At 46.6% G+C, this 25,296-nt stretch overlaps 1 protein-coding gene across 3 annotated transcripts in view; it reads right to left on the minus strand.

Annotated features, from left to right (window-relative positions):
• Positions 1-25,296, minus strand: part of WDR72 (WD repeat domain 72) — a 363,484-nt gene that overhangs the window by 88,563 nt on the left and 249,625 nt on the right. For all 3 annotated transcript variants that reach the window (XR_015869431.1, XM_088443051.1, XM_088443041.1), the window contains one exon: positions 525-1,330. Coding sequence is in view for 2 of the 3 variants with exons in the window: in XM_088443051.1 (XP_088299177.1) it covers positions 525-1,330 (806 nt within the window). In the remaining variant the exon portion in view is untranslated. The remainder of the gene's footprint in view (positions 1-524; positions 1,331-25,296) is intronic.

Raw genomic sequence — 25,296 nt, forward strand, 5'->3', positions numbered from 1 at the left:
CTTATGCTGTCCACACTGACTGCAATGATATAAACAGTATGGATGCTGCCACAAGGAAATGGTGTCTGTATTATTTTCTTGCTGTAAGTGCTGAGCTGGGTGTTTTACTGCTGTACAGGTCTACAATATATGTGTCACAATGTACAGATTACTAGGTCTCTGTCTGAGATGCAATAATAGAAAACTCTTTGGGGGAATTAAATTCCTAGCATTGCGCTGCCAGACAACACCATGGTGTACATTAGCGCACATTACTCTTTAATACAGTATGCAATTTTGGCTCATTTTCCTGCGCTCCTCTATGGGGTGCAAGGAAAAAGTTGGGAAGATATTGGTCACGGAGTACCATCACCCAGCTGTTCCCGGAGGCACTGCCCAACACATGGCTAGTAATTGAATTCCCCACTTTGTATCGCAGTTTAATGGGTCTTTTACCAGAGCTTATTTGGCATGTAAGAAAAAAACAAGACAATGCAACATGTATAAGTTTAGGCACATTCTAAACGTTTTAAGTAATATTTTACCTGCCAGACTGGTTATTAGATTTTGACACCGAATCCATCCTCATTGTGTTACTGACACATATTATCTTCTTCAGAAAATGGAGAAGAGCGTCCAGACCAAAAGTGGATGTGATATAGTCCTCCGGTCGCCCTTTTTTGCTGGTTTGTTTCTGTGCCACTAGAGAGTATTTTGCTGAGAGTTCAATCACTTTCTTTGACAAGAGGTTGTGGGAATATTCTCCATCCATGTCATGACTGATTCGATTCCACCCAGGCAACATCAAACACACATGATCCATGTCTGATATCACCCCAAAAGTGACTGAATCTTGCAGCTTCCTGATGTCTAGGTGCCTAATGCAAAAATTGTCCAGCTCTTTATCTATACCCCAAGGTAAGAGGCAAGACAGTAGCAGCTTTGCAGCATCAGTAACCATATTCACATCTATTTTTCCTGAAGACTGGCTCTTGTTTTTTTTAGTACTTTTGAATTTCTTATGTCTTTTGATGCCAACGCTTTCTTCTAGAGACCGACCAACATTTTCTTTTGTGGCTACTTCAGAGGCAGGGCCGTCCATCTGATACAGCGAACCAGCTGTTTTATTTCTTTTAAGTGTCAGAGGTCTTTTCTCCGAAGAATTTTTAGCTGCTTTTAGGGCATCATAGCTGTGGAAGGAGTTTGCCGACTTCAGTCCATAGGCTTGAGAAGACTGCAAAAGTTCTAAAACTTTTTCCAGGTCAAACAGAAGCAAATGTAGATTGATGCCATACTTATAATTCACTGGTAGAACAGTGAAGGGGTTGGAAGAGTATCTGGAATCCACAATCTAGGATCAAAATAATTTTGTATTGTCAATACTGTAAAATTTGAAATTAGTACATTGAAAACATTGTGAACATTTAAATAAAAAGACAGAGACAGATCTTGATGGCAACTCATGGCAGCTTATGCTATCAATAAATATTCTGTGACTCTGGGCCTGATTCAGAGCCGCTCGCAAGCGGCCGCTCGTTCGCTCCGAGCGATGTTCGCACAACTGCGCATGCGTATGGGTTGTAATACGCATGTGCGAACCAGTCATTGCGGTCGGAAATTGTGTGCTTGCAAAATAGCGAATGCCTGCTAATTTGAGTGACAGGATGAGGCGTTTGTGGGTGGTATGAGGGGAAGGTGCTTGAAAACGGGGCGTGGAGATCCGAACGCAGGCGTGCCAAATGGTCAAAACGGGCGTTTTAAGGGTGTGCATAATTAACAAAGCAGCGTCATCGACCATGTCACTTGGTTGTTTCTTAGCCTGAACTGTTCGCATGATTGCGGTAGGATAAACCTACCACAAGCACTGCGAGCAGTTCAGATGCCTTTCGATGTACTCGATTAATCTAATAAATAGCAGAGATGACGTAGGATGCGAGCGGCCAGGGGGCGTTTTATAAAAAATAGCGAGCGCATGTTTCGTTTGCTCGTTCAGACATAGAGGCGTCAACAGACCGCAAAGAGCGAGAGCTCTATTTAAATAGCCGGCCCCTTTTTCTGAACAAGCGAGCGCAAATAGCGTCCGGCTCTGAATCAGGCCCTCTGTTCCATAATTACTAACTTTTATTTACAAAAAGCAAATATAAACAAACAAGGGGATCATAATTTATTACTATCTGGGATACCCGACGTTACCCAGGTTAAAGACTGGACCCTGAAGTACATCTGCTGACTTTATTTGTTTTCATTGACCTAGTCTATAACCCCATTCCATTGATCCTGAAAAGGACACCACTGTTTGCTAACATACATGCAAAGAAGTGGCATGACTACCATGGGTGTAAGAGTGCATGAGCTGCCTCTGTGGCCTGCCGCTCTCCCTGCACCCAGTCACGCACACAAGGTGGGTCATTGCAGTCAGGGAGGCCCAGGTGCAGGGGCATTTTAAGAGAGGAGGGGGCGTGTGAGCCTCTGTTTGGACCCCTACTCTCTGGCAGTGCAGTAGATTCTGGCTTAATGGCAGAATCTGCTGCACATGTGCGGGTCTGCAAAAATGGTGCCCGTGCCGTATTCCTGGGGACATCTTTTCTGCGTATGTGTGAATCACTGTGAAAATGTCCGCGCCACAGCGCTGGCCTGATGCTGTGGAGCAGCACTTGGAAGAGTGCAGAAAGGTGAGTATAAATTAAATATGGGTGCAAGGTGTGCAGTGTGGGCTACACCCTGCCCCCATTATAAATATGTCCCTGCCCGGGTGTCAGCGGTGTTGATTTGGTGCTGGCCCGACAGCTGATTACAGCTAGCACACCAACAGGCAGACATGGAGAGACAACACCCCCAGTCGTGAGGCAATCAGAGCTTGCGGACCAGCAGTCAATCAGCAGTGGAGACTCCTGATTGGCTGTCGGTCCACGAGCTCCGATTGGCTTGTGACAGATGCCAGATTGAATTTTCGCCAGCGATGTCTATTCATGTCTGCCACTGCCTGCCGATGCACCAGCTGTAATTAACTGGCGGCATGGCACCAAATCCATACCTCGTGGCTGGCACACAGGAGGAGGAGAGAGGCTGCTGGAGGGACATAGGAAGGTGAGTTGATGGTAGGCATTATGTGTAAGGGGTATTACAGTGGGGTATAATGTTATAATGGACATTACTGTGTGGCACTTCTATTGTGTGGAAGGATATGTTATATGGGGCACCACTACTATGTGGCATAATGTATAAAGGGCATTACTGTGTGGTATAATATGCAAGGGGCATTACTGTGTGGCATAATGTATAAAGGGCACTACTACTGCATGGCATAATGTGTATAAGCTGTACTACTATGTGGCATAACCTGAATGTGCTCTGTGTGGCATAACATGAATGGGCTCTGGGCCTGATTCAGAGCCGGATGCTCTGACAGAGCGATCGCTCTGAATCAGGGCCGGCCTTCTGGATTTTTCGAACGGCCTCCTGGCCGCTCGCATAGCTGTGGGTGACCACCCACAGCTATAGCGAGCAGCCATGATGATGGTCGCGATGGTCAAGACCATTGCGACCATTGGGCTTGCGATGAGACCCTTGTGGTAGGGTCTCGTTGCCGCAAGCCCCAGAGAGCTTTCAGCTCTAACAGAGCTGAAAGTGATGTCAGTGGGGCCTGTGATGTCAGTGGGGCCGGCCCCAGACGGCGGGCGTTCCCATGGGAATGCCTCTGTCTGGGCAGCCACTCCCCCGGCCCGCCCACCAAAGGGGCATGCTGTCACTCAACATCGACAGCACGCCCCCTTTGGTACGAGACCCGGAGCGACGGATTGCCTGTCGCTATCCGGGTCTGGCGCATGCACACGACGGAGCCGGCTCCTTTGTGCGCATGCGCACTGGGCCACCATCGACCCGCTTGCGAGCGGGTCTGAATCAGGCCCTCTGTGTGGGGGCAAATGTATGTGGTTTTTTTACCTCTGGGGGAGGGGGGCCTTTTAAGATCTTGCTATGAGGCCCTTGCATGCAAACAAAGAGGGCTGACTAATATATATGGTCACTTTAAAAAGAACTAACTCTGGATTTAATATGAACTTGCATGAGAGATAAAGTTTGACACTTGCTCAGACTGAGGTTAAAAGGATACTTTTGTAGTTTTACCACAGGTTTTTGGCAGACTGCCAATTTCCACAGGAGCCAGCCCCGAAACATGTGTAATTTAAGAGCGTCCCCATTTTTAGGGATTGTGTGACAGTGTGTGCCCCTGACGAAGTTCAAACCTAGGCAATAACCTAATCCTGGTCAAACTACACCTCTCTGCCAACTTTGGTGGAGCTAGGTCCAAAACTCTGGCCATGCATATAGGACAAACAAACAGACAGACACGCTTTCTCACTTCTTATATAGATTAACATTTATTTATACAACACCTACATATTCCACAAGGCTTTAAAACTGGGAACCAACACCATCAAAACGTAATAGGATATTAACAGACAGATGAAGCCTAAGTTGTTTCCTACCAAAAAAAATAGCAAAACAGTCATTTGATATATGAGATTAAGAGACTGATTCAGAGGTGGTAGCAGTTGCAATGTCGGACGCAGACGGACAATGTTTTCCATCATTGCGCATGAATCCAGATGGTTACCACTTTGAGATGCTGAATGAATTTGGATGCAGAGAAAGTGATTTTCAGTGGGTGTTTCTACATGGTAACAGGGGGGTGGCTAGCCATGCATGGGCATGCGACAACATACTGATAAAGATGTACTAAGCTCTGGAAAGTGATATATTGGAGAGTGATAAACTACCAACTAATCAGCTCCTAACTGTCATTTTCAAACACAGCCTGTAACATGACAGATAGGAGCTGAGTAGCTGGTATTTTATCACTTTCCAATTTATCACTTTCCAGAGCTTAGTACATCTGACCCACTGTATGTTACCCTTGATGCTATGTTTTACCATCACTAATGCTTGCGGCAGTGGCATCTCTACCTCATTGGACACCTGGTGCGGGGAGTAGTGATGGGTGAGTTCGGAGCCACGTAACGAGGAGAAGGGGCGTGGCCTTCTGGGATGGGGCATGGCCTTGTGGGAGGGGGCGTGGCCTCACGATCCGAGTCCCGTTTTTGTCACACCGGGGGTGCCGGAGGTGCGGGCTGCCCCTGGGGACCAGACTGTCTGAAGTGCCGTCTCCCTCACTGTGTCAGAAGCCGAGTGCTACATGTAATTTAACAGTGCAGCACCCGGCTCCTGTCACTGAGCGGGAGTCTGCACCTTGGTGTCACCCCTTGGCGGGTGACACCCGGGGTGCGGCCCGCACCCCCCTTGTGACGCCACTGGCCTGCGGTCAAAGGAGAGAGGTCAATGGATAAATCTTATAGTCACTTGCAGTGAACATAAGTGTACAGCTCCCGACTGCAGGCACAAGCCATTGTGGGAATGGGTCATTGGAACCTATAGGTTTGCATTTACTTACATCAAAAAACACAAGTTAATGGCAGTGGGTAGTTAATTGGCCTTAATATATATTTTTTTATTTATGTTTGTATGCCTTGAATTTCTTCATCATTTGGATCTGTACATAACATATATTTGAATATACAGAGGTATTAAAAAAGAAATTAACAGTTTTAACAATTTCTAAAATAATGACTATTTAAGATAACAACACACACCATACACGGGGCAATTCAGCACGTATCGCAATTCCAACCGCGTATACAGATCAGCCGATTGTTGCGTACTGCGCATGCACCGCACTGCATGCACGGCAATTGCATTACGATTACGCACACAGACAGGAATCCATCGCAGAGTGAGTGACAGGCCATGAGCATTTGGGGGTGGTGACAGGGGAGTGGTTGGAGAAACGCAGGCGTGCCTGTCCGTTTGAACGCCATTGCATGAGCGTACAGAAATTAGCGTGCGACTAGACTTTTTCAGACAGGTCAGACCTGCTGTAATTGCTGTAATTGTGCCTGAGGGGCCAATGTTCTCCGATGGTACCAATGTATACTCAGAACTGTGAGGTATTACGGATGTGAGAAGGCAGTAGTGAGTATCTCTATGCTGGCAGAGCAGTGGCACACATTAGCATATTTTTGCAGCTTCATTGCGTGTGATTACGCAGCTGCGATCAAAATTGTGATCCATACTGAATCAGGCCCCCAGTTCCATAGGAAAACTGTGGAAGTTTTAACTACGGAAGGCCATGATGATGTAGGCAACCAGAAGTGCGTCACGTGACCAGTCAGTCAAGATGGCTGCAAATGCTGTGGAGAAGGCATTTTGTGCACTGGAATTAAGTAAAACTTGCGAAAGCGGCTGCAAATGACCCCATACAAACTGCAGTTATTGCAAATTTACCCCTTTCACTTAGCTCCATGGGAAAAAGCCCAGTGTATACCTCCATAAAGATATTACAGCAGGGGCGTATCTATAATGGGTGCAGGGTGTGCGGTGCACATGGGCCCCTTTGTCCAGGGCAGAGCCGTAACTAGACTTTTTGGTGCCCTGTGCCAGAAAGAGTATTGGTGCCACCGCCCTCCCATTTTTCAAATAGGGACATAAGACATGCACCCGAAAAAGGGCCATGGCCTCATGGGGAAGGAAGAAATAGTGGAGGCCAGGAGATACTGGGAATAAAAAAAGAGGAAGTGAGAATGATAATAAACAGAAAATTGACAGGCCCAAACAGTGCCCCCTGCCCTGTGGTGCCATGGCACAGGTCACACTACCCTAGTTAAGGCCCTGGTCCAGGGGTGCCCACACTGCACCCATTATAGTCTTTATACTTACCTGTCCATTGTCTCCAAAGTGCTGCTCTGCAGTACCGGGCCTGCGCTGCAGAGCAGCAAAAATCACTGGGAAAATGGCAGCAGCCATTTTCCTGGTGACTTGCGCCAGAATCTACTGCACCCGCGGCTGCCACAGAACCACCAGAGAGAGGAGGGGGCCCACACTGAGTCTGCACACATGCCTCCTCCTCTCTTAAAATGCCCCTGTATTCTAGCATGCCTGCACCTCTACTCGTTAGCAGCATACACTCACCAGCTGGTAAACTTTATATAACCCTGCTTCGCTAAAGCTACATACCATCTACCAGTGTGTAGAACAGTGAGTACGGCTCCACCTGCAGTCTATCAATAAATGAACACCACTGGTTAAGTAACTGGGCTGTTCATAGTTTGAGTCATCTGCGGTGTGTGCCTATACACCAGGGGTTTCCCAACCACGGTCCTCAAGGCACACTAACAGTCCAGGTTTTAAGGATAGCCATACTTGGACACAGGTGACTTAATTATTATCTCAGTTATTTTGATGTAACCACATGTGCTTTAGCATGGATATCACTAAAACCAGGACTATTAGTGTCCCCTGAGGACCGTGGTTGGGAATCACTGCTATACACCTACACACACATCATTTACAACATTGACCTCAACAGAATCTTTCCAACTGCTTACTCTTTGTGATATCACTGCTTATCTAACTCTGGGAACAATAAGACATTACAGAACTTTGCTAATAGAAACTGTCGTGGTTCTGCCTCAGGGTGGGCATTAGGTGGGTGGTGCATAGGCTGTTTCTCACTTCTGTTCCCCATAACCAGTACCATATTAAAACCCCATGGGTCCTAGGTTTTGCCCTGCTTCCCACCTCTGTTGGTAATAAAAACCCATAAAAATGAGTTAGATTAATCGGGGTCCCTCAGTGAACACTGGGCACTCAACGAGAGAAGCAAGGTTGTCTAATGGTTAATAATCAGTTTAGCCCATTGCAGCCACACCCATTACTGTTGTGATAGTCCCACCACTATGGGTGAGGTTTTCACAATTAGGAAAGCTTTCTTCCTTTACTGGGCTTCCACAGACAATGAGCAGCACCACAAAGTGATTGGATTCTAAGGGGTGTATTTATGTACTAAAGTGAGAGTTTTTAGAAGTTGAGATGTTGCCCATAGCAACCAATCAGATTCTACTTAACATTTAACTAGCACCTTCTAGAAGATAATAGCTAGAATCTGATTGGTTGCTATGGGCAACATGTCCACTTCTAAAAACTCTCACTTTAGTAAATATACCCCTAAGCATCCTCAGAGGTGTCAGAGACCGAGTATGGGCAATTACTCTCAATGGGACGTCTTCTGTACCGGTGAAAGGTACAAATGTGACTGATATAAAAAAAAATTTATTCATTACTTATTTAAGAAATAAAATAAGAATGATGCAAGCAGATCTGCAGCAATAATAACGCACACAGTATGATCCATACCAAGCACTGTCGGCAGTTCAATTTTATTGGTTGCCTAGATTTTAAACAGGGGTTCAGTAAGTGTAGTTTTTATATGCCAACGCTGAATTTGCAGTCGTACAATGCTTTTTCCATTTGTCTGAGGCCTGGCAACAGTCAAATAAAACACACTGTATAGTTGAAGGAAAAGCTTCCAAACTGTAACAGCATGAATCAAACTTAATACACTCTACAATGCCATGCTTTTACATCATATGGGTACTGACTATAATACATATCCTTTAACATGCCAGCTGCATTTCATATTTTCAACACCAGCAGTTTTAACCATAGGAGTTTTATTTGGCTATCTCAACTCACAGTAGTGGTGACTTACAGATGCCTGCGTGAACACAAGTGGCTTGCCATTGCCAGCAGACTTGACAGCCTTCCTGGATGTGACCAGTTCCCCCTGCAGCTATTACGCACAAGTCACAGAACTCCCCCCATTGTGAATTTCTTCTTTACAGACTTGAAACATAACAGTTCTCAAAGAAATTTCTTTCAAGATTATTATTGAATGCACAGAGAGCAATCCTTCAGAAAGACAAATATCCTCCTTATTTCTTTCTTTAAAAGTGACAACATTTTACTCAGCCCTGCTGACATATATCAGCAATAAACTTTTTCTTTCAAGAGGCCTGGGAGAATATGAGTCCTTATGACCATGGCAATACTGAGTGTTAGCAGTGCGGTGTAGCATTTGTCAAATTAAATGTTAATTGAGTCATACTGCATGCATAGTGCATTACTGCATTATGTACTGTATATTTATGCCAAGAACAGTTATATTATAGGAATAGAAGTATTACGCCAGGGTGGTGGCAGAATGAAAGGTGGTGCCTTTGGTTGTTAATTGGCTACCGTTATGGTAATACATGCAATATAATGATGTAGTGATTAGGTATTCTTCATTCCTGGACTTTCTTCTCTGCAACACATTCCTCTATGTAATTACAGTATGCTAGCTGCACACTGTAATGATGTATCTATGGGGCTGATTCATAGCATCTTTGTATGCAGCGGCTGTGCTACAATATGCAAATGCCGCAGGAGGCATCTTGTGTAATTAGACACCTCCTGTCGGCTTCTCTGATCCAAGGATGCAGCATCGGATCAAATGCATGAACATCAGGCAGCTGAGTAACTCTCAGGTTACTTAGGATGTCCAGTGAAATCACTCTGCCAGGGCCAGTATAGCTGCATCCAAGGATGCCACCCCTGGCTTCAGCACGCCCAGAAAATGAGGCCAACACGCCCCATTTTGTGGGACGCTGCCCGTCGCCACCCATAAAACACCAGCATCATGTGAATTGGAGCACTACATGCAACATTGCAGGACCTGATCTGCACAGTGCGGCTCCTACAAAGATACATTTTGCTGTACAATGTGTTGTTATAGATCTGAGGTCTATATAGTAAAGACACCAAAGGTTTTGGATATTGGAAAGAGACAGAGATTTGGGGGAATTTTTTGCACCTGGGCCCACCACTTGCAAGTTCCGTCACTTGTGACAATGTAATGACGTAATTTGCTGTGTATTGCATTATTACGGCCCCTCAACCCGCAGTGTAAAGCCGTGAATCATGGCACTACATCAAATGGGGTTTTGTGCTGCACACCTCTCACCTGGTGTGCAGCACAAAACTAAACAAAAGAGTAGGAAAGTATGGTCTATACTTTATTGTGCACATATAGAAGGTTATAATATCCAGAATTAAACTTATGATAAACACATATCTGACAGCATCTGGGTATGTAGACCAATACTGACCTTGTGCATCTGCACTTTTCATGTAATATTGTATTATACTGTAACGTAGAACACAGCTTAGAGTGCAATAGGGATAATTAAAACCCTTCTGAAATGATAACATAAGTAATGAGTAAAGTAAAAAATTGTGGACTATAACCACATTTATAAGAAAAATAAAGTAATCTTGATGCTCTCAATTAAAACATAACTCTCCCTCTTCTGCGTGTCAGAGCGTACAGTGTGTTCAACAGATGTCTATCAATAAGGAAAAATAACTTGGCTTCTTAAAATTCACTTAGTGGATAGCAGAGCAATGATTGGCAGCACAAATAGAACACAAACGAGAAAGCCTTCAATCTGCAGCTGATGCACACAAGGAACACGGGGATCTGACTTTACAATAGAGAAAACATTACCAAGCTAATGGCATACGCAATCATTTGACCACCATGCATCTCTGGTAGCAGCAGGGCTTCCATTTTCGGCTAAGTGTTAGAGTACCTTTTCGCTTTCTCTGACCACTGCAGGGGTAAAACAACCCAGTGTGCAAAACCCACTGACTGGTAATAAATTACTATATTGGATACTTTTTGTTTTCTTTCAGCAATGACTTTACTGAGAATACCTGCTATCATTACCAATTAAAGTGGGGCTTGCTTAGCAGACAGGCAATTCTTCTGCTTCACTTGACTTGGCAAGAATTACTGTGTTAGGATTCTCTACGAACCCTTGTCTCTGACCAGATACTATTTATTTATTTATTAACAGTTTCTTATATAGCGCAGCATATTCCGTTGCGCTTTACAATTGTAAGCATTAATAGAACAAAACTGGATAATAACAGACAGATATATAGGTAGGAAGGCCCTGCTCGCAAGCTTACAATCTATACTATGTAGAAGAGCCTTTCCTAAAGGAACTAAAACAATTGCTAAAAAACACTGTGTTTGTGCATGTTCTTCAAAAATAGCAGCTGTGAATATTGGGAATTGTGTAAAACTTACAGTATGCATTATTAAATATAAGTATCCTTCACCAATATTTCCTGACTGATGAGGTGCCTGCTAGTAGTAATAACATAAGCGCTGCATAAAATGCAGATTGCTTTTAAGAAAACTTGTTGCAAAAGGTTTTTGTTACAGCAAAAAGCATGCTAACAAGCTCTGAGCACCTGATTAATAGGGATATAATGATATACAAGCACACCAACTAAATGTCCCTTAACCTTTATACTAATCTAATGTCCCATAGGCACTTTTGTGTCTCTGTATGTCAGTCTTGTTCCTGCCACTGTCCGTGTGAGCATCATTTGCCAGCTAAGCGTGTGTCACTTTATGCTAATACAGGTACAAGCCCTTCCCTGGTGAACATCCGTATGCCTACTTTGAGCGAGTTTAGAAGCTGAAATACCACATGGTGCATCTTTAGATACAAACCATCGGTTGCACCATGGAAACTTGCAACAGCCCTATGCTAGGTACAGAATCTTCGTCATAATATGGCCTCCAGTGCAAGCGATAAAAACAATAAGTTCAATGCGTTTGAAATAAGTTGACACGTCCATGACACTCCCAAAACATGCCCATAAGATGGTACATCACCTGTGTACATAGCCACCTCCCAGTCACCGTCCAGGAACGCCTAATACATTTCCAATAAACCTCTGATACCGTACTTCTCAATCTGTCCTGTGACTATGGGTCTGATTCAGAGCTTACACAATGCAGATATTTACGCAGATCGAGTGATTGTTTGTAAATGCGCATGCGTGATAGCCGCACTGCACACGTGCAGTGATTGAACTGCGATTACTCTTGCACAGAGGATTTACTTGCAAAGTGAGTGACAGGTGGTCAGCGTTTAGGGGTGGTAAGATAAACGCAGGCGTGTCTGACCATTTAAATGCCGTTTCGTGGGCATGCATAAATGATCTATTACGATCTCCTTCACAGCATGAGAGCTCTCTGCATGTCAGCAGATCTGAAGTGTTTTCGACTGGTCAGACTTGGCTTACGTATTGTGTGACTAGCCAATGTGCGCTGATGTTATGCTGGTGCGCATATTGTGTGACTAGCCAATGTGCACTGATGTTATGCTGGTGCACGTTGTTTGATGGGTACAAGAAGGCAGCAGTGGGCGTCCCTATGCTCGGGTAAGCTTTGGAGGGCGTTAGCATATTTTAGCAACGGCGATCCCTTAGAGATAGTATTTGTGAATGCATTAGCCTACATCTCTGAATCAGGCCCTCTGCACACGCTGTGGGATGCATGCGCAGTGCGCCTTTTTAGCAACTTAGATGCACGTGCAGTAGAAAAGAAATTACTGAAATTACTGAAGTCTGCGAACAACGGCACTGCATGTGACTCAGATTCAGGCCTCTAGTTTTCTTTCCTGTTATCCACTTATGAACAAAGGGAATCAGTATTTAATGCCAGCGGCGATCAATTACCGACGGCAGAACCCTGACGGACCTAATTCCCAACTGGGGCTGGTAAGTAACCTAACTTTCCTGTCTCCCCCCCCCCCCTAACCCTAACTCTCCCTTAGTGGTGCCTAACCATAACCTCCCCCCTAGAGCCTATCCATAACCTCCACGATGTTAGTGTCTAAACCTAACCCCCCCTCCCCGCACCCTAAACCTTACCCTACCGGGGGGGTGCCTCACCCTAACCCCTTCCTAGTGGTGCATAACCCTAACCCCCACTTTCCCAGCCCTAACCCTTCCAGGGGGAGCCTAACCCTAAGTCCCCCGCGGCTAGACGCTAAGACACCCGGCTCACCTTCGTTCGTTGTGCCGGTATTTTGTAGTGGGGCTAATGATAGGTGTCGTGATTTTGACGCCTATCTTTAGTCCCCTGTCTGGCTGACAGTGTCGGGATATTGGCGGGCGGGATAGCGCCCGCCGGTTTTCTGACTGCATCCCGAACAAAGCACCACATGCCATTATCCTTATCTTTAGTTGATGATACTGAAACGTTTAGCTATTTAAGTACATTACTACTGTCAGGATGTGGCCTGGGATCGGCCGCTACTCACCTCTGCGCTGGTGTCCTTGGGCTTAGGTGTCCAGACGCTGGGAGTGGAGGTGAGTGGTGACTGAGTATTCTCCCTGGGGTCCGCTAGGGCTTCCATGCGTGCATCCTGGTTTCCAGGGTGCCGGGCATGGGCGCAGCCATGTTAGCTCATATCACCTGACTAGTCTCTCCCAATGATAGTTTTGTGGTCACTCAGATGATCCTCTGATCCAATTATCAGCCACCCAGGGGTATTTAAGTCTGACTCCAGTAACTGCTGTTCAACTTCTTTGTTCCAGTGCTTGTGATAACAGTGTTGCTCTGTGCTATTCCAGAGAGTTGCTTCAGCCTGCCCACAGTTCTCCAGTTTCCAGTATTAGCTTTCATGCTAATCTCAGTCTGAGAGATTAGTTCTCTCTCAGTATTCTACCTTTCATGTTTTCTATGTCTGTGTGTTTTGTATATGTGCTGCTAGTTCTATTGCAGCTTTCTGTGCTACTGAGGTGTCAGATTACCTGCTAGTACTAATTAGCTCCCAGCTGCCTCTTTAAGCATTCCCAGCCAGTCTACAGCTCTGTGTTTGTCTGTGTATATTTGCACCTGCATATGTAACATTCCCAGTATATGCCTGTCTACATCTCTGTGTATTTCTGTGCAAATCTGCACCTGCTTTGTTACAATTCCCAATATATGTGCCTGTGTCCACTTCTCTCTGTGTCTCACTGTGCTAATCACTAGTTAGCTCTCAGCTGGTCCTCCCAGCACTTTCCCAGTATTTGCCTTTGTCCATTCTGCTCTGTATCTTGTCTGTGCACAGCAGTACCAGCATTTGTAGCACTCCCAGTATTTGCCTTTGTCCACTCTGCTCTGTATCTCATCTGTGCAAATCAGCACCAACATATTTAACTGTTTCCAGTCCATGCCTATGTTCTAGCATTCAGATCTATCTCCAGAGTTCTAGCATTCCGTTCACCTTCAGTATTATAGCATTCATTATAGTCCCAGTCTTCTGCCATTCCCAGGTACCTGTCCAGAGGGCCACGACCTGCTCACTTGGTGCGGCGAAGACCAAATCCCAATTGGAGGGGTCACTGGAGAAAACCACCAAGTGAGTTAGACTCTGCGCCACTGGGCAGGTCTAGCCAAACCTGGGTTCGGCCGCAACTAGGAGACCTAATCCAATCACTCCCATAGTCACCCGAACCCCCCGGTTCACCGTCCTCCACAGAGGAACACTTGCACCGGATCGTGACAGTTTGAACAGCCAATATGCAAGCCGCCGGGTTTCAGGGTGAAGCAGGTTTTCAAGATCTACTCCTTCGTGTGACTGCACAGGAGACAGCTCTGCAATCTCTAGTCAAATTATGGTTATTCATTCGGTTCTAGCTGCTTTGTCCCCAGACACACCACAAGTTTCGCCAGTGAATTCTGCACAGCTTCATTCTGAAGTTCCAATTACCCCTACTTTTTACTAATTTTCTGTGTATGCTAGTGAAGCTCTCAAGTGTCCTCTGGTTGCCCAAATATGTGATATTCGTGACCCTGAACCTTTCAAGAGTTTCTACTGGCTTCTAGAACAACTACAAAGTCTCCATCCCAAAATTTTTCAAGTTATTCCCAAGCTTCCTAGTGTTACTCCTGACTTGACTAACAGCCCTTCCAAGCAAACGACAGTAAAGCATCAAAGTTTCCTGCGCCCTAAACTTACTGAGGTTGAACGTCAGCGACGCCGGGAACTGCATCTGTGTTTATATTGCGGTTATGATGATCACTTTCTTAAGGACTGTACGCTGCACCCAATGAGAAGTGGTGGCAAGTGTGTGACTCCCAACGTCTGTGCTTTCAGTTCTCCCCATCATCCATCAGTGATTTCCGTTTCTTCAGTTACAGATAAGGAGGTGATGTCCACTAAGCTAAAGAAAGTTAAAGTTTTCGATTGGGGTCCTGTTACAAGATGCTTCAACCCTCGTCTAAGAAATATTGGGAGGATATTTCAACCTTCTAAAGTCAGGGACACTACTCATTCCATTTCTACTTGTCACAGCCCGGATTCTGCCTATTTCGGTCCCAGCCCGGATTCTGTCTGTTCTGGTCCCAGCCCGGACTCTGCCTGTTGCGGTCGCCAGCCCGGACTCTGCCTGTTGCGGTCGCCAGCCCGGACTCTGCCTGTTGCGGTCGCCAGCCCGGACTCTGCCTGTTGCGGTCGCCAGCCCGGACTCTGCCTGTTGCGGTCGCCATCCCGGACTCTGCCTGTTGCGGTCGCCAGCCCGGACTCTGCCTGTTGCGGTCGCCAGCCCAGACTCTGCCTGTTGCGGTCGCCAGCCCGGATTTTGCCTGTTCCGGTCCCAGCCTGGATTCTGTCTGTTCCGGTCCCAGCCCGGATTCTGGGCCTAATTCAGACCCGCTCGCGAGCGCTATTGATGTTGGCCAAGTGCACATGCGCACGACGGAGGCGTCTCTGTCATGCGCATGCGCGAGACCTGAATAACGAAGGCCAAGCCGTCGCTATTGGTCTTGCACCAAAGGGGGCATATTGTCGATGGTGAATGACAGCACGCCCCCTTTGGTGGGTGTGCCGGGGGAGTGGCTGCCCAGACAGAGGCGTTCCCATCCCAAAAGCACTCCAGGGCTTGCGGCAACGAGACCCTACCACAAGGGTCTCGTCGCAAGCCCGATGGTCGCGATGGTCTTGACAATCACGACCATCTTTTTGGCCGGTAGTTACAGCTATGCGAGCGGCCAGGAGGGGTCCCAACTTCCTTACCCCAAGTGAGTGTTTCAAGTCTCGCACCCCAGAGGGGGTCTCGTCTTGCACCCCAGCAGGGGGTCTCAAGTCTCGCACCCCAGCAGGGGGTCTCAAGTCTCGCACCCCAGCAGGGGGTCTCAAGTCTTGTACCCCAGCAGGGGGTCTCAAGTCTTGCACCCCAGCATGGGGTCCCAAGTCTCGCACCCCAGCAGGGGGGCTCAAGTCTCGCACCCCAGCAGGGGGGCTCAAGTCTCGCACCCCAGGAGGGGGTCCCAAGTCTCGCACCCCAGGAGGGGGTCCCAAGTCTCGCACCCCAAGAGGGGGTCCCAAGTCTCACACCCCAGGAGGGGGTCCCAAGTCTCGCACCCCAGGAGGGGGTTTCAAGTCCCGTTCCCCAGAAGCAGATTTCAAGTTCCACACTCTTGGTGGAAGTTTCCACTGTCCTGTCTAAGAAAGAACATCAATCAACTTTGGATGAATCATCCAATCATCGCGTTAAAGAATCTCTAAGTGGTTCCTTCACAGTTCCTGAAAAGAATGCTGTAACTCAGGATGCTATAGTGTCCATGACCTTCGATGATGATGTGTCCCAGTACACCATATTGCTTAAGCATTATGATGCCCTAATGAGAACTGATCCAACTTGTGGTATTACTCCCACCAACATCGTCATGTTTCTTTTTATGCACTTTAGAGGTAAAGCCTCGGAGTGGGCCAACCCACTCATTGAGTCCAAGGATCCAATTCTACAAGACTTGAAAGCGTTCAGTACAGCTCTGCTTAAAGAATTTGCTCCTATGTGTCCGTCTTCAGATACCTTTTCTGATAAAAATTCTTCAGATATTAAAATCGCATACACCGCTGTACTCCCTTCTCAAAATCATATGGTACAGGATCAATCAGTCCATAAGAAGAAGACTCCCTACATTCTGTTTCACCTATACCAAGGGCCTGAGACAGCAGCCTCATTATACATGCATGGTGACCCCCAGCTACAACCACAGTAACAGGAATCATCCCAGGGTACCTTGCACTTATAAGCTCCAGTTTGTGAAGTTCCACTACAATATTTGTGTGTGCTATTTTATGTACTTTAATTGTATCCTTACAGCTTTATGTACCTCATGTTGTTACAAATAAAATTAAATATACATAAAAAAATAAAACATAAGTGTTTACAAAAGTTATCAATACTGTATTTTCTATTATTTTCTAATATAGATAGCATGAATCTATAATATTGCAAAAATGTGATTACTTAAGTATTGTAGAAATGTGATAATTACCTGTTACTTATGTTGTTATAACCATGTTACCTAAATAATTGGACAGTGGTGACATCACTGAGTTATTTATTATTAGAAACACTGTATTAACCTTCCTCGTGCTTTATATGGTCACATGAGTTGGGTACGAGATGCCGGCGCTCAGAATCCCAACACCGGCATCTGACAGGGTTAGGATACTGACACCTGCAGGTAAGTATCCTAACCCTACCCCTAAACCTAGTCCTCCACATGCAGCCTAAACCTAACCCTCCCCCACAGCAGCCTAAACCTAACTCCCCCCCTCCCCCACAGTCTAACCTTCCCCCTAGTGCTTAACCCTAGCCCTAAGAAAAAATAGAAAATCGATAAATATAATGTTAGTCAAAGTGTTTTCAGATTACCCAACACAGCATTCATCAAACATTTTTAAATAATGGAAAATGTGGGTAGATGCATACAGGAGATGATCATTGCCCTGCAAGGACTTCCTGAGGACTAACTCACTGTACTCTGTCAGAATCAGTAATCACGCTGAGCGAAAAAAATTGTGGGTCCCAGGGACCCTTTATTTTAAAAAGTTGGGGTCCTAATTAATCCACTGTTTCTGGGTCCCATCACATATTATGGAGGGGGTGAGGGCAGACAGCAGTTGCAACAGTGCTGGGGACAAGGAGGGGGCTAGGGGCAGGCAGTGCTGGGAGTAGGGAGGGTGCAAGGGTAGATAGCAGCTGGCACAGTACTGGGGGGCAAGGAGGGGGTTAGGGGCAGGCAGTACTGAGGGTAGGAAGGTGGTAAGGACAGATAGCAGCTAGAGCAGCACTGGGGGCACGGAGGGTGTTAGGGGCAGTACTGGGGGTATAGGGAGGGGGGACAGGATAGCAGCTAGGCTGCACTGGGGGTAGGGAGGGGGCAAGTGTAGATAGCAGCTGGAGCAGTATGGGGGACAGGGAGGGGGAACAGGTAGATAGCAGCTGAAGCAGTACTGGGGCAAGAAAGAGGTTAGGGGCAGGCAGTACTGTGGGTAGGGAGGAGGTAAGGGTCGATAGCACTTGGGGCAGTGATGACCTCCTTTACTTCTGCTGGGAGCCCTTGGCTGGGTCACTTGTCTGCCTGCAGCTCCCTTCTGCCCCATGCAGTGTCCACCTCCCCGCCTCCTGCATGCAGAGAGCTCAGCTGGCTGAAGGAGCACAGGCTGCTAGAGGGTCCCGGCACAAATGACAACACTGCTGCAGCCAAATCGCCACCGGACTTCTGTGCAGGTGATGCCGTTGTCCTTCATCAGGGACCTGCTCCATCTGCCTCTACTTCTGATGTTCTGCCTCCTACCCAGCATGCATGAACCATGCTCCTCTCTGCTGCTGCCCAACCTATGCTGGCTTTCCCACTTCTTTACTCTCCCCGGGCAGCTCCGCCGTGAATGGATGCATTGCGGAGTGCACGCTGGCAGGAAAGAGGAGGTGTCAGGACTCAGACGGCAAGGGCGATTGGCCGGAAAGACGCTGCGCAGGAATTGGCCGGGAAGACGCTGCTAAGCAGCGATTGGCTACTGCAGCACACACAACGCCAGAGCGTCCTGCAGGACCCGATCAGTAGAAAGGAGAAACTCAGGACTTCCACTTAGAGAATTTATTTTAAAAAAAAAAGTCTTATTTTAGCAGATTTCTGTTCTAGACATGGCAGGCCAAGTTTACTATACATTACAAAAACACAAGGTAGGGTGTGAAGTAAGTAATTTGTTAGATTTGCATTGTTTTCAGTAGTGACCAATTTACAGCATAATAGGCCTGATTCAGCAGCGGACGCAAATGCAATCGCAACTGCAACTGCTAATGGATCGCAGTGGCTAAAATATGCTAATACCTGCAAAAGCACAGCCGGTATAAAGACGCCCACTACTGCCTTCTCATATCCGTCCAATGCCGCAGACCAGCGTAAACATCGGTTTCTTTGACACACATCGAGCGGCTATCTTGCCCTTGTGAAAGACCTGACCTATCTCAAAATCAGTGGCTCTGCTGATACGCAGAGAGGTCTCATGCTGCGTAGGAAGCCGCAGCTGCTTATGAACGCCCATGAAACGATGTTGAAGTGGTCCGACACGCCTACTTTTCTTAACCACTCCCCGTTTCTGTTAACCACGCCACGCTGACTGCCTGTCACTCACTTTGCGAATTAATCCTCTGTACATGGGTACTCGCAGGGCAATTGCAACACATGCGCAGTGCATCTTATACGCATGCACAATGGTAAACAATCGCTCAAATTGCATAAACATTGGCTTTGCGTCCGCTGCTAAATCAGGTCCAATGTTTGTAAGAGATAAATAATTACCATGTGCATATGCAACATACTTGCCAAATCTCCCTGAATGTCAGGGAGACTCCGTGACAGAGTAGCAATCTCCCTGACTCCCTGAAGAGTCTAAAAACCTCCCTGATTACACCTAAAGGTGCCCATCCACTAGCAGACCTCACTGAGCCTGCACTGTATGAGCAGTCGTTCAGTACAGGCTCATCAATCATCTGCAAACATGCTTAACCTGACGTTATCGTGAGGTTGTCCAGCATGTCCAGCATGTTTGCCTGATGATAGATGTCTAAACGACCAGCGGGAGCACGCATCGCTGGTCGTTTTAAACATTTTTGCAAACGATTTGTAAACGATTGAACAATAATGATATTGTTATCATTCAATCGCTTAATTTAATCTTCTAGTGGATGGGCACCTTTACCCAATATGTAGCTGTTATATACTTGGAAATAAAATAAATAAGAGATATATACATTCAAAGGGGATCATCAGTGCCATTTCTCTGCACTGTTTAAAAGGCACAATAATCCCTATGGCTACATGCATTTTCATATAAGGTTTATCATGGCCACTTACTGTATATAGAAGCACTGGTAAAACAGAATACTTGAGCAAGCCCTGAAAGTGTCAGTGTAGATCTCACACGCCGCGCTCATAGGTGTTGCTTTCACAATCTCAGAAATTAATTTTTAAAAGTAGACAAGTATTATATACAAGAAGAAGGTAACGTTTTCCTTCATATTTTAACCATTAATAGGGGCAAGAGAGGGATGTTGTCACAGTCAAAAGGTTACAAAAGCATCATGTTGTGCTTAAACTAATGAAAATGCCAAATAACTATCAGCTCTTCCCTAGCTAATGTTTTATTAATCTTATGGCCTTGGCCTAATAAACAGGTTCTTATGCTAAGCAAATTGTGACCCCCCACTAACACTGACTCATTTAATAAGACAAATAACTTTGCACCCCTCCTAGAGTTCCTTGGCATCAATGCTGATAATCAGCCCTGATCTAACTCTGGGCCTGATTCAGAGGCGCTCGCAAAAAGCGAGCGCTCGCTCTGAATCAGGGCGGGCGCTTGGTTTTTAAGTTGCGGCCTCTTGGGCGCTCGCATAGCTGTGGGTTACCACCCACAGCTTATGCGAGCGGCCATGATGATGGTCGCAATGGTCAAGACCATCGCGACCATCGGGCTTGCGACAAGACCCTTGTGTTAGGGTCTCGTGGCCGCAAGCCCCAGAGACCTTTCGGCTCTAACAGAGCTGGAAGCTCTCTCACTGACATCACTGGTGATGTCAGTGAGGCCGCCCACATACGGCAGCCGTTCGCTTGGGAACGCCTCCGTTTGAGAAGCCAACCCCTGGCCATGCCTGCAAAAGGGGTCGAGCTGTCGATCAACATCGGCAGCCGCCCCTTTTGTAGTGAGTCCCGGAGCGAGCGCTTTTTGCCATCGACCCGGTTGCGAGCGCACAGCGATTGCGACCGGGTCTGAATCAGGCCCTCTGTTCCTGGTTTCTGCTATTGAGATCGGTATGGACCTATGTCCGGTGGTTCAAATCCCGACGCTGCAAGCCCAGCACCAGTGAAGATCCTGACTGCGCTAAAGGTAAGTACTAACTAACCTAACCCCCCCTAACCCTAACCTCCCTCCCTAGTGCCTAACCCCCCTCTAAGTGCCGAAACCTAACCCCCCCTTCCCCGCTGCCTAAACCTAAATCTCCCTGGGGGGTGCCTAACCCTAACCTCCCCCCGGGGGTGCCTAACCCTAACCTCCCCTTCCCCTAGCCTAACCCTCCCGAGGGGGTGCCTAACCCTAAGTCCCCCCCGGGAGCCCCTAACCTAACCTTCCACCCCAGGGCTGTCCGCGCCCGGCTTACCTTCAATCGGGATGCTGGGGTCGGGCTCCCGGCGTAGGTAAAATGACAGGCATCGGGAGCTCAACGCCTGTCATTAGACCCTTGCCGGGATTAGACAGTTGGTATGCCGACAGTCGACATTTAGACAGTCGGCATCCCGACTGCATACCCTGACATTGCCTTGTCTGTAGTTGATCAGACAAGGCAAGACACAGTCTGCCTAGGAATAGAATACTGCAGTGAAGCCCAACCATTCTTACAGGTACCTATAGTGAATATATGAGTGCTCCATAGACTCTGTGCTGATAATATTTGACTGTGGCTAAATTTTGGCTCAGAGGGACTGATTCAGCAAGGAACACAGGGCCCGATTCAGAGCCGCCCGTTCGCTCCGAGCGATGTTCGCACATCTGCGCATGCGTATGGGTCGTAATGCGCATGCGCCAACCAGTCAGTGCAGTCAGAAATCGAGCGCTCGCAAAATAGCGAGTGCCTGCTAATTTGAGTGACAGGATGAGGTGTTTGTGGGTGGTAATAGGGGAAGGTGCTTGAAAACGGGGAGTGTTGATCCGAACGCAGGCGTGCCAAACGGTCAAAACGGGCGTTTTAAGGGTGTGCATAATTAACAAAGCAGCATCATCGACCACGTCACTTGGTTGTTTCTTAGCCTGAACTGTTCGCATGACTGCGGTAGGAAAATCCTACCACAAGCACTGCGAGCAGTTCAGACGCCTTTCGATGTACTCGATTAATCAAATAAATAGCGGAGATGACGTAGGATGTGAGCGGTCAGGGAGCGTCTTTACAAAATAGCAAGCGCATGTTTCGTTCGCTCGCTCAGACATAGAGGCGTCAACAGACTGCAAAGAGCGAGCGCTCAATTTAAATATCCGGCCCCTTTTTCTGAACGAGCGAGCGCAAATAGCGTCCGGCTCTGAATCAGGCTCACAGTTGCTAATTAGGGATGTGTGCCGACCCCTGTGTTTTAGTTTTGGTTTTGGATCTGTATCTCCTTCAAGGTTTTGGATCTGGATTTGGTTTTGCAAACCACCCTCAAGTGTTTTGGTTTTGAATCTAGATTTTTTAAATAGAAAATAGATATAAAGGTTTAAAAACAGCTAAAATCATGTAATTTATGCAATCCAAAACCCGAAATTCAGATTTAAAATCCGAATTCCGAAACGCAAAAAGATCAGAACAGTGACCCGGATTTACCCGGATCTCCGCAGGTGATTAGAACCGCGACTCAGATTTAACTGGATTCACAAAATTCGTGTCGATTCAGATTTCTGGATAATCGAACCGCACAACTCTATTGCTAATACGCACACAATCGGCTGATTGCTGCGTATACATTGCAGTGCGCGAACTAGCCATTGCGATCAGGACTACGAAAAGGGCAGCGGCTACTCCTACTCAACGCAGAGTGATTGACAGGAAGTGCCGTTTGTGGGTGGTAACGGGGAGGTGGTCGTGGAAACGCAGGCGTGCAAGTTAGTTTGAACGCGGTTGCAGGGGCGTGCATAAATTATTCACTGCGATGCTTACGCAACCTGAGGCCTCATAGTGTGAGTGGATGTTAGCAATTTCTGAGTAAGGTCAGAGCTTGTGCAAGAGTGCGTGAGGTTGCAATGGTACTCGATTGTACCGATGTTTTTGCAGTCCTGCTAAACATTACGGATGTGTGTAAGGTAAAGTGAGCATCCTTATGTAGTGCAGCGGAGGCATTGCGATCGCAATAGATTAGCATACTGTCGCAGCTGAACTGCATGCGTAATCGCTATTACATTTGCAGTTGTGTTCCATAGTGAATCAGGCCCAGAGTCTGCTCTACCTGTTCTAGCTAGCTTTTTCACCTTTGCATAGTATGTGCCATTTGTAAGCAGCAAAGGAGATACAATGAGAAACAAAACACTCCTGATTACACAGACAACCTCATGGTGAATCAATGGCGCTAAACAAGATGCACTGGTTTGCAATATGTTAATGTTGATATTGATGTATAAAGATTATTTATATGGAGATTTGAGAAGCAGCTTAAAGAGAAGAGAAAATATTACCTGTATGCCTACTGCTGCTTGGTAAATGACCTCCTCACCAAATTTTAACTCCCAATACAGTATACTATAAACAATTTCCCCTGTGATACTATACAAATAAGTGTATACTGTACATAACTACATTAATACAAGCATTGCCCTAGAGCAGTGATTTTCAACCTTTTCTAACTCGCAGCACACTAAACAAAATGTTAAAACTGCCGAGGCACACTATTAGTTTTTAAAAAAATGTAATGTATAATAACAAATATCAACACATAATTAATATATGTTGATATTTGTTATTATTTCTGTTAAAATTTGCAAAAAATAAACAGAATCACAATGGTCCCATATAAAAAAAAAACAATAACAGTGGCCCCCACAGAAAAACACATAATAACAGTGGTTCCCACAAAAAAACACATAACAGTGGCCCCCACAGAAAAAAAAACACAAGTGGCCCCCACAGAAGAAACACATTCACAATGGCCCCTACAGAAAAAAAACAAAAACAATAACCGTGGCCCCCCCCATTGGAAAAAACACAATGGCACCACAGAACAAACATTCACAATGGTCCCCACAGAAAAAACACAATTACAATGCCTTCCACAGAACAAACACATTCACAATAGCCCCCCAGAGAAAAACAAAAAAACACATTGTCTCCTACCTTCCAACAGCAGAGAAGATCACAGTTATCCTTGTCCCTCAGCGGCAGGAGCTGTTGAAGCACTGTGATTGGAGCCCTGTTTAGTCACTCACTGCAGTTCAGGTCAGCAGTGCAGTGAGCACTCTGCGGGCGGGAGGGACAGCGACGGTGCATGCGTAACGTATGATGTCACGCAGCCGAGTCTCTAAAGGTCAGGACAAATGTAATGGCCCGGGCCGTGTCTGAGCAATCCATAAGAGCCCAGCGCTGCCCGGGCCTGAAATTTTAACTGGCAGCAGCGGATGTGCACTGGCGGGCACATTGCCGGCGGCACACCCAAGAACTGCTCACGGCACACCAGTTGACAACCGCTGCCCTAGAGACACTAGGACACATCGTCCCCATTCATACATATACATTTTAGATCTATATAATCAGCGAGAAAGCATGTCTGTCTGTCCTTTATGAACGACCAGACTTTTGGACCTAGCTCCACTAAATTTGGCAGGGTAGTGTAGTTTTACCATGATAAGGTTTTGGCCTAGGTATGAACTTCGTCACGCAAACACATTGTCACACAATCCTTAAAAATTGGGACACTCTTAAATTACACAGGTTGCAAGGCTGGCTCAGTCTGCCAAAAACATGTGTGAAAGCTACAAAAGTATCCTTTTAAGCTCACAGTCTGAGCAAGTGTTAAACTTTATGACTCAGCAAGTTCATATTAAATCCAGAGTTATGTTGGGTAAACACTGATGCTGGGCATACACGGCAAGATAAAATGTCTGTCAGACCGACAGACATTTTATCTGGCCGGCTGCCAGCCGCAGATGTCCGCGGCATACACTGTGAGAGAAATCTCACAGTGTATAGCCCGACATCTGCGCTCCGCCCCCGGGGGAGGAGACATTTCCCTGTTCCTTCCGTAGGAAGGAACACAGGAAATGTCCATCTGTCGGCTGCGCTGGGCATACAGTGCCCGAAGCGGCCGAAGTTACCGGGTAAATATCGCATCGGACGGGCATGCTGGACAATCCAGCATGCCCGACCGAGCAATGTTTAACCCTTGGTCCCCCCCCCACGCTACAATTATCGCGGCGATCCGCCGATATCGGGCGGATCGTCCCGATAATTGCAGCGTGTATGGCCAGCATTAATGATATTTTTAATGATTTACCCAATTTCGATGAATCGGAACACCAAATCGTTCAAATCATCAAGTGTATAACCATTATGGCCCATATTCAATTTGAAGCGAAAAGCTGAGATCTGTGAAAAAGTATCGCCGATTGCGACTTTTCGCCAGGTGGAAACTTATCTCCATATTCAATTGCAAACACTTTTCACGTACGTGAAAACGCAATGCAATGTAGTAGGCAAAAAAGATTCACCTCTGAATAGGTGGAG

The sequence above is a fragment of the Taudactylus pleione genome, unplaced genomic scaffold (genome assembly GCF_031769625.1).
Source record: "Taudactylus pleione unplaced genomic scaffold, aTauple2 ptg000019l, whole genome shotgun sequence".
In the NCBI taxonomy this organism is placed as follows: Eukaryota; Metazoa; Chordata; class Amphibia; order Anura; family Myobatrachidae; genus Taudactylus; species Taudactylus pleione.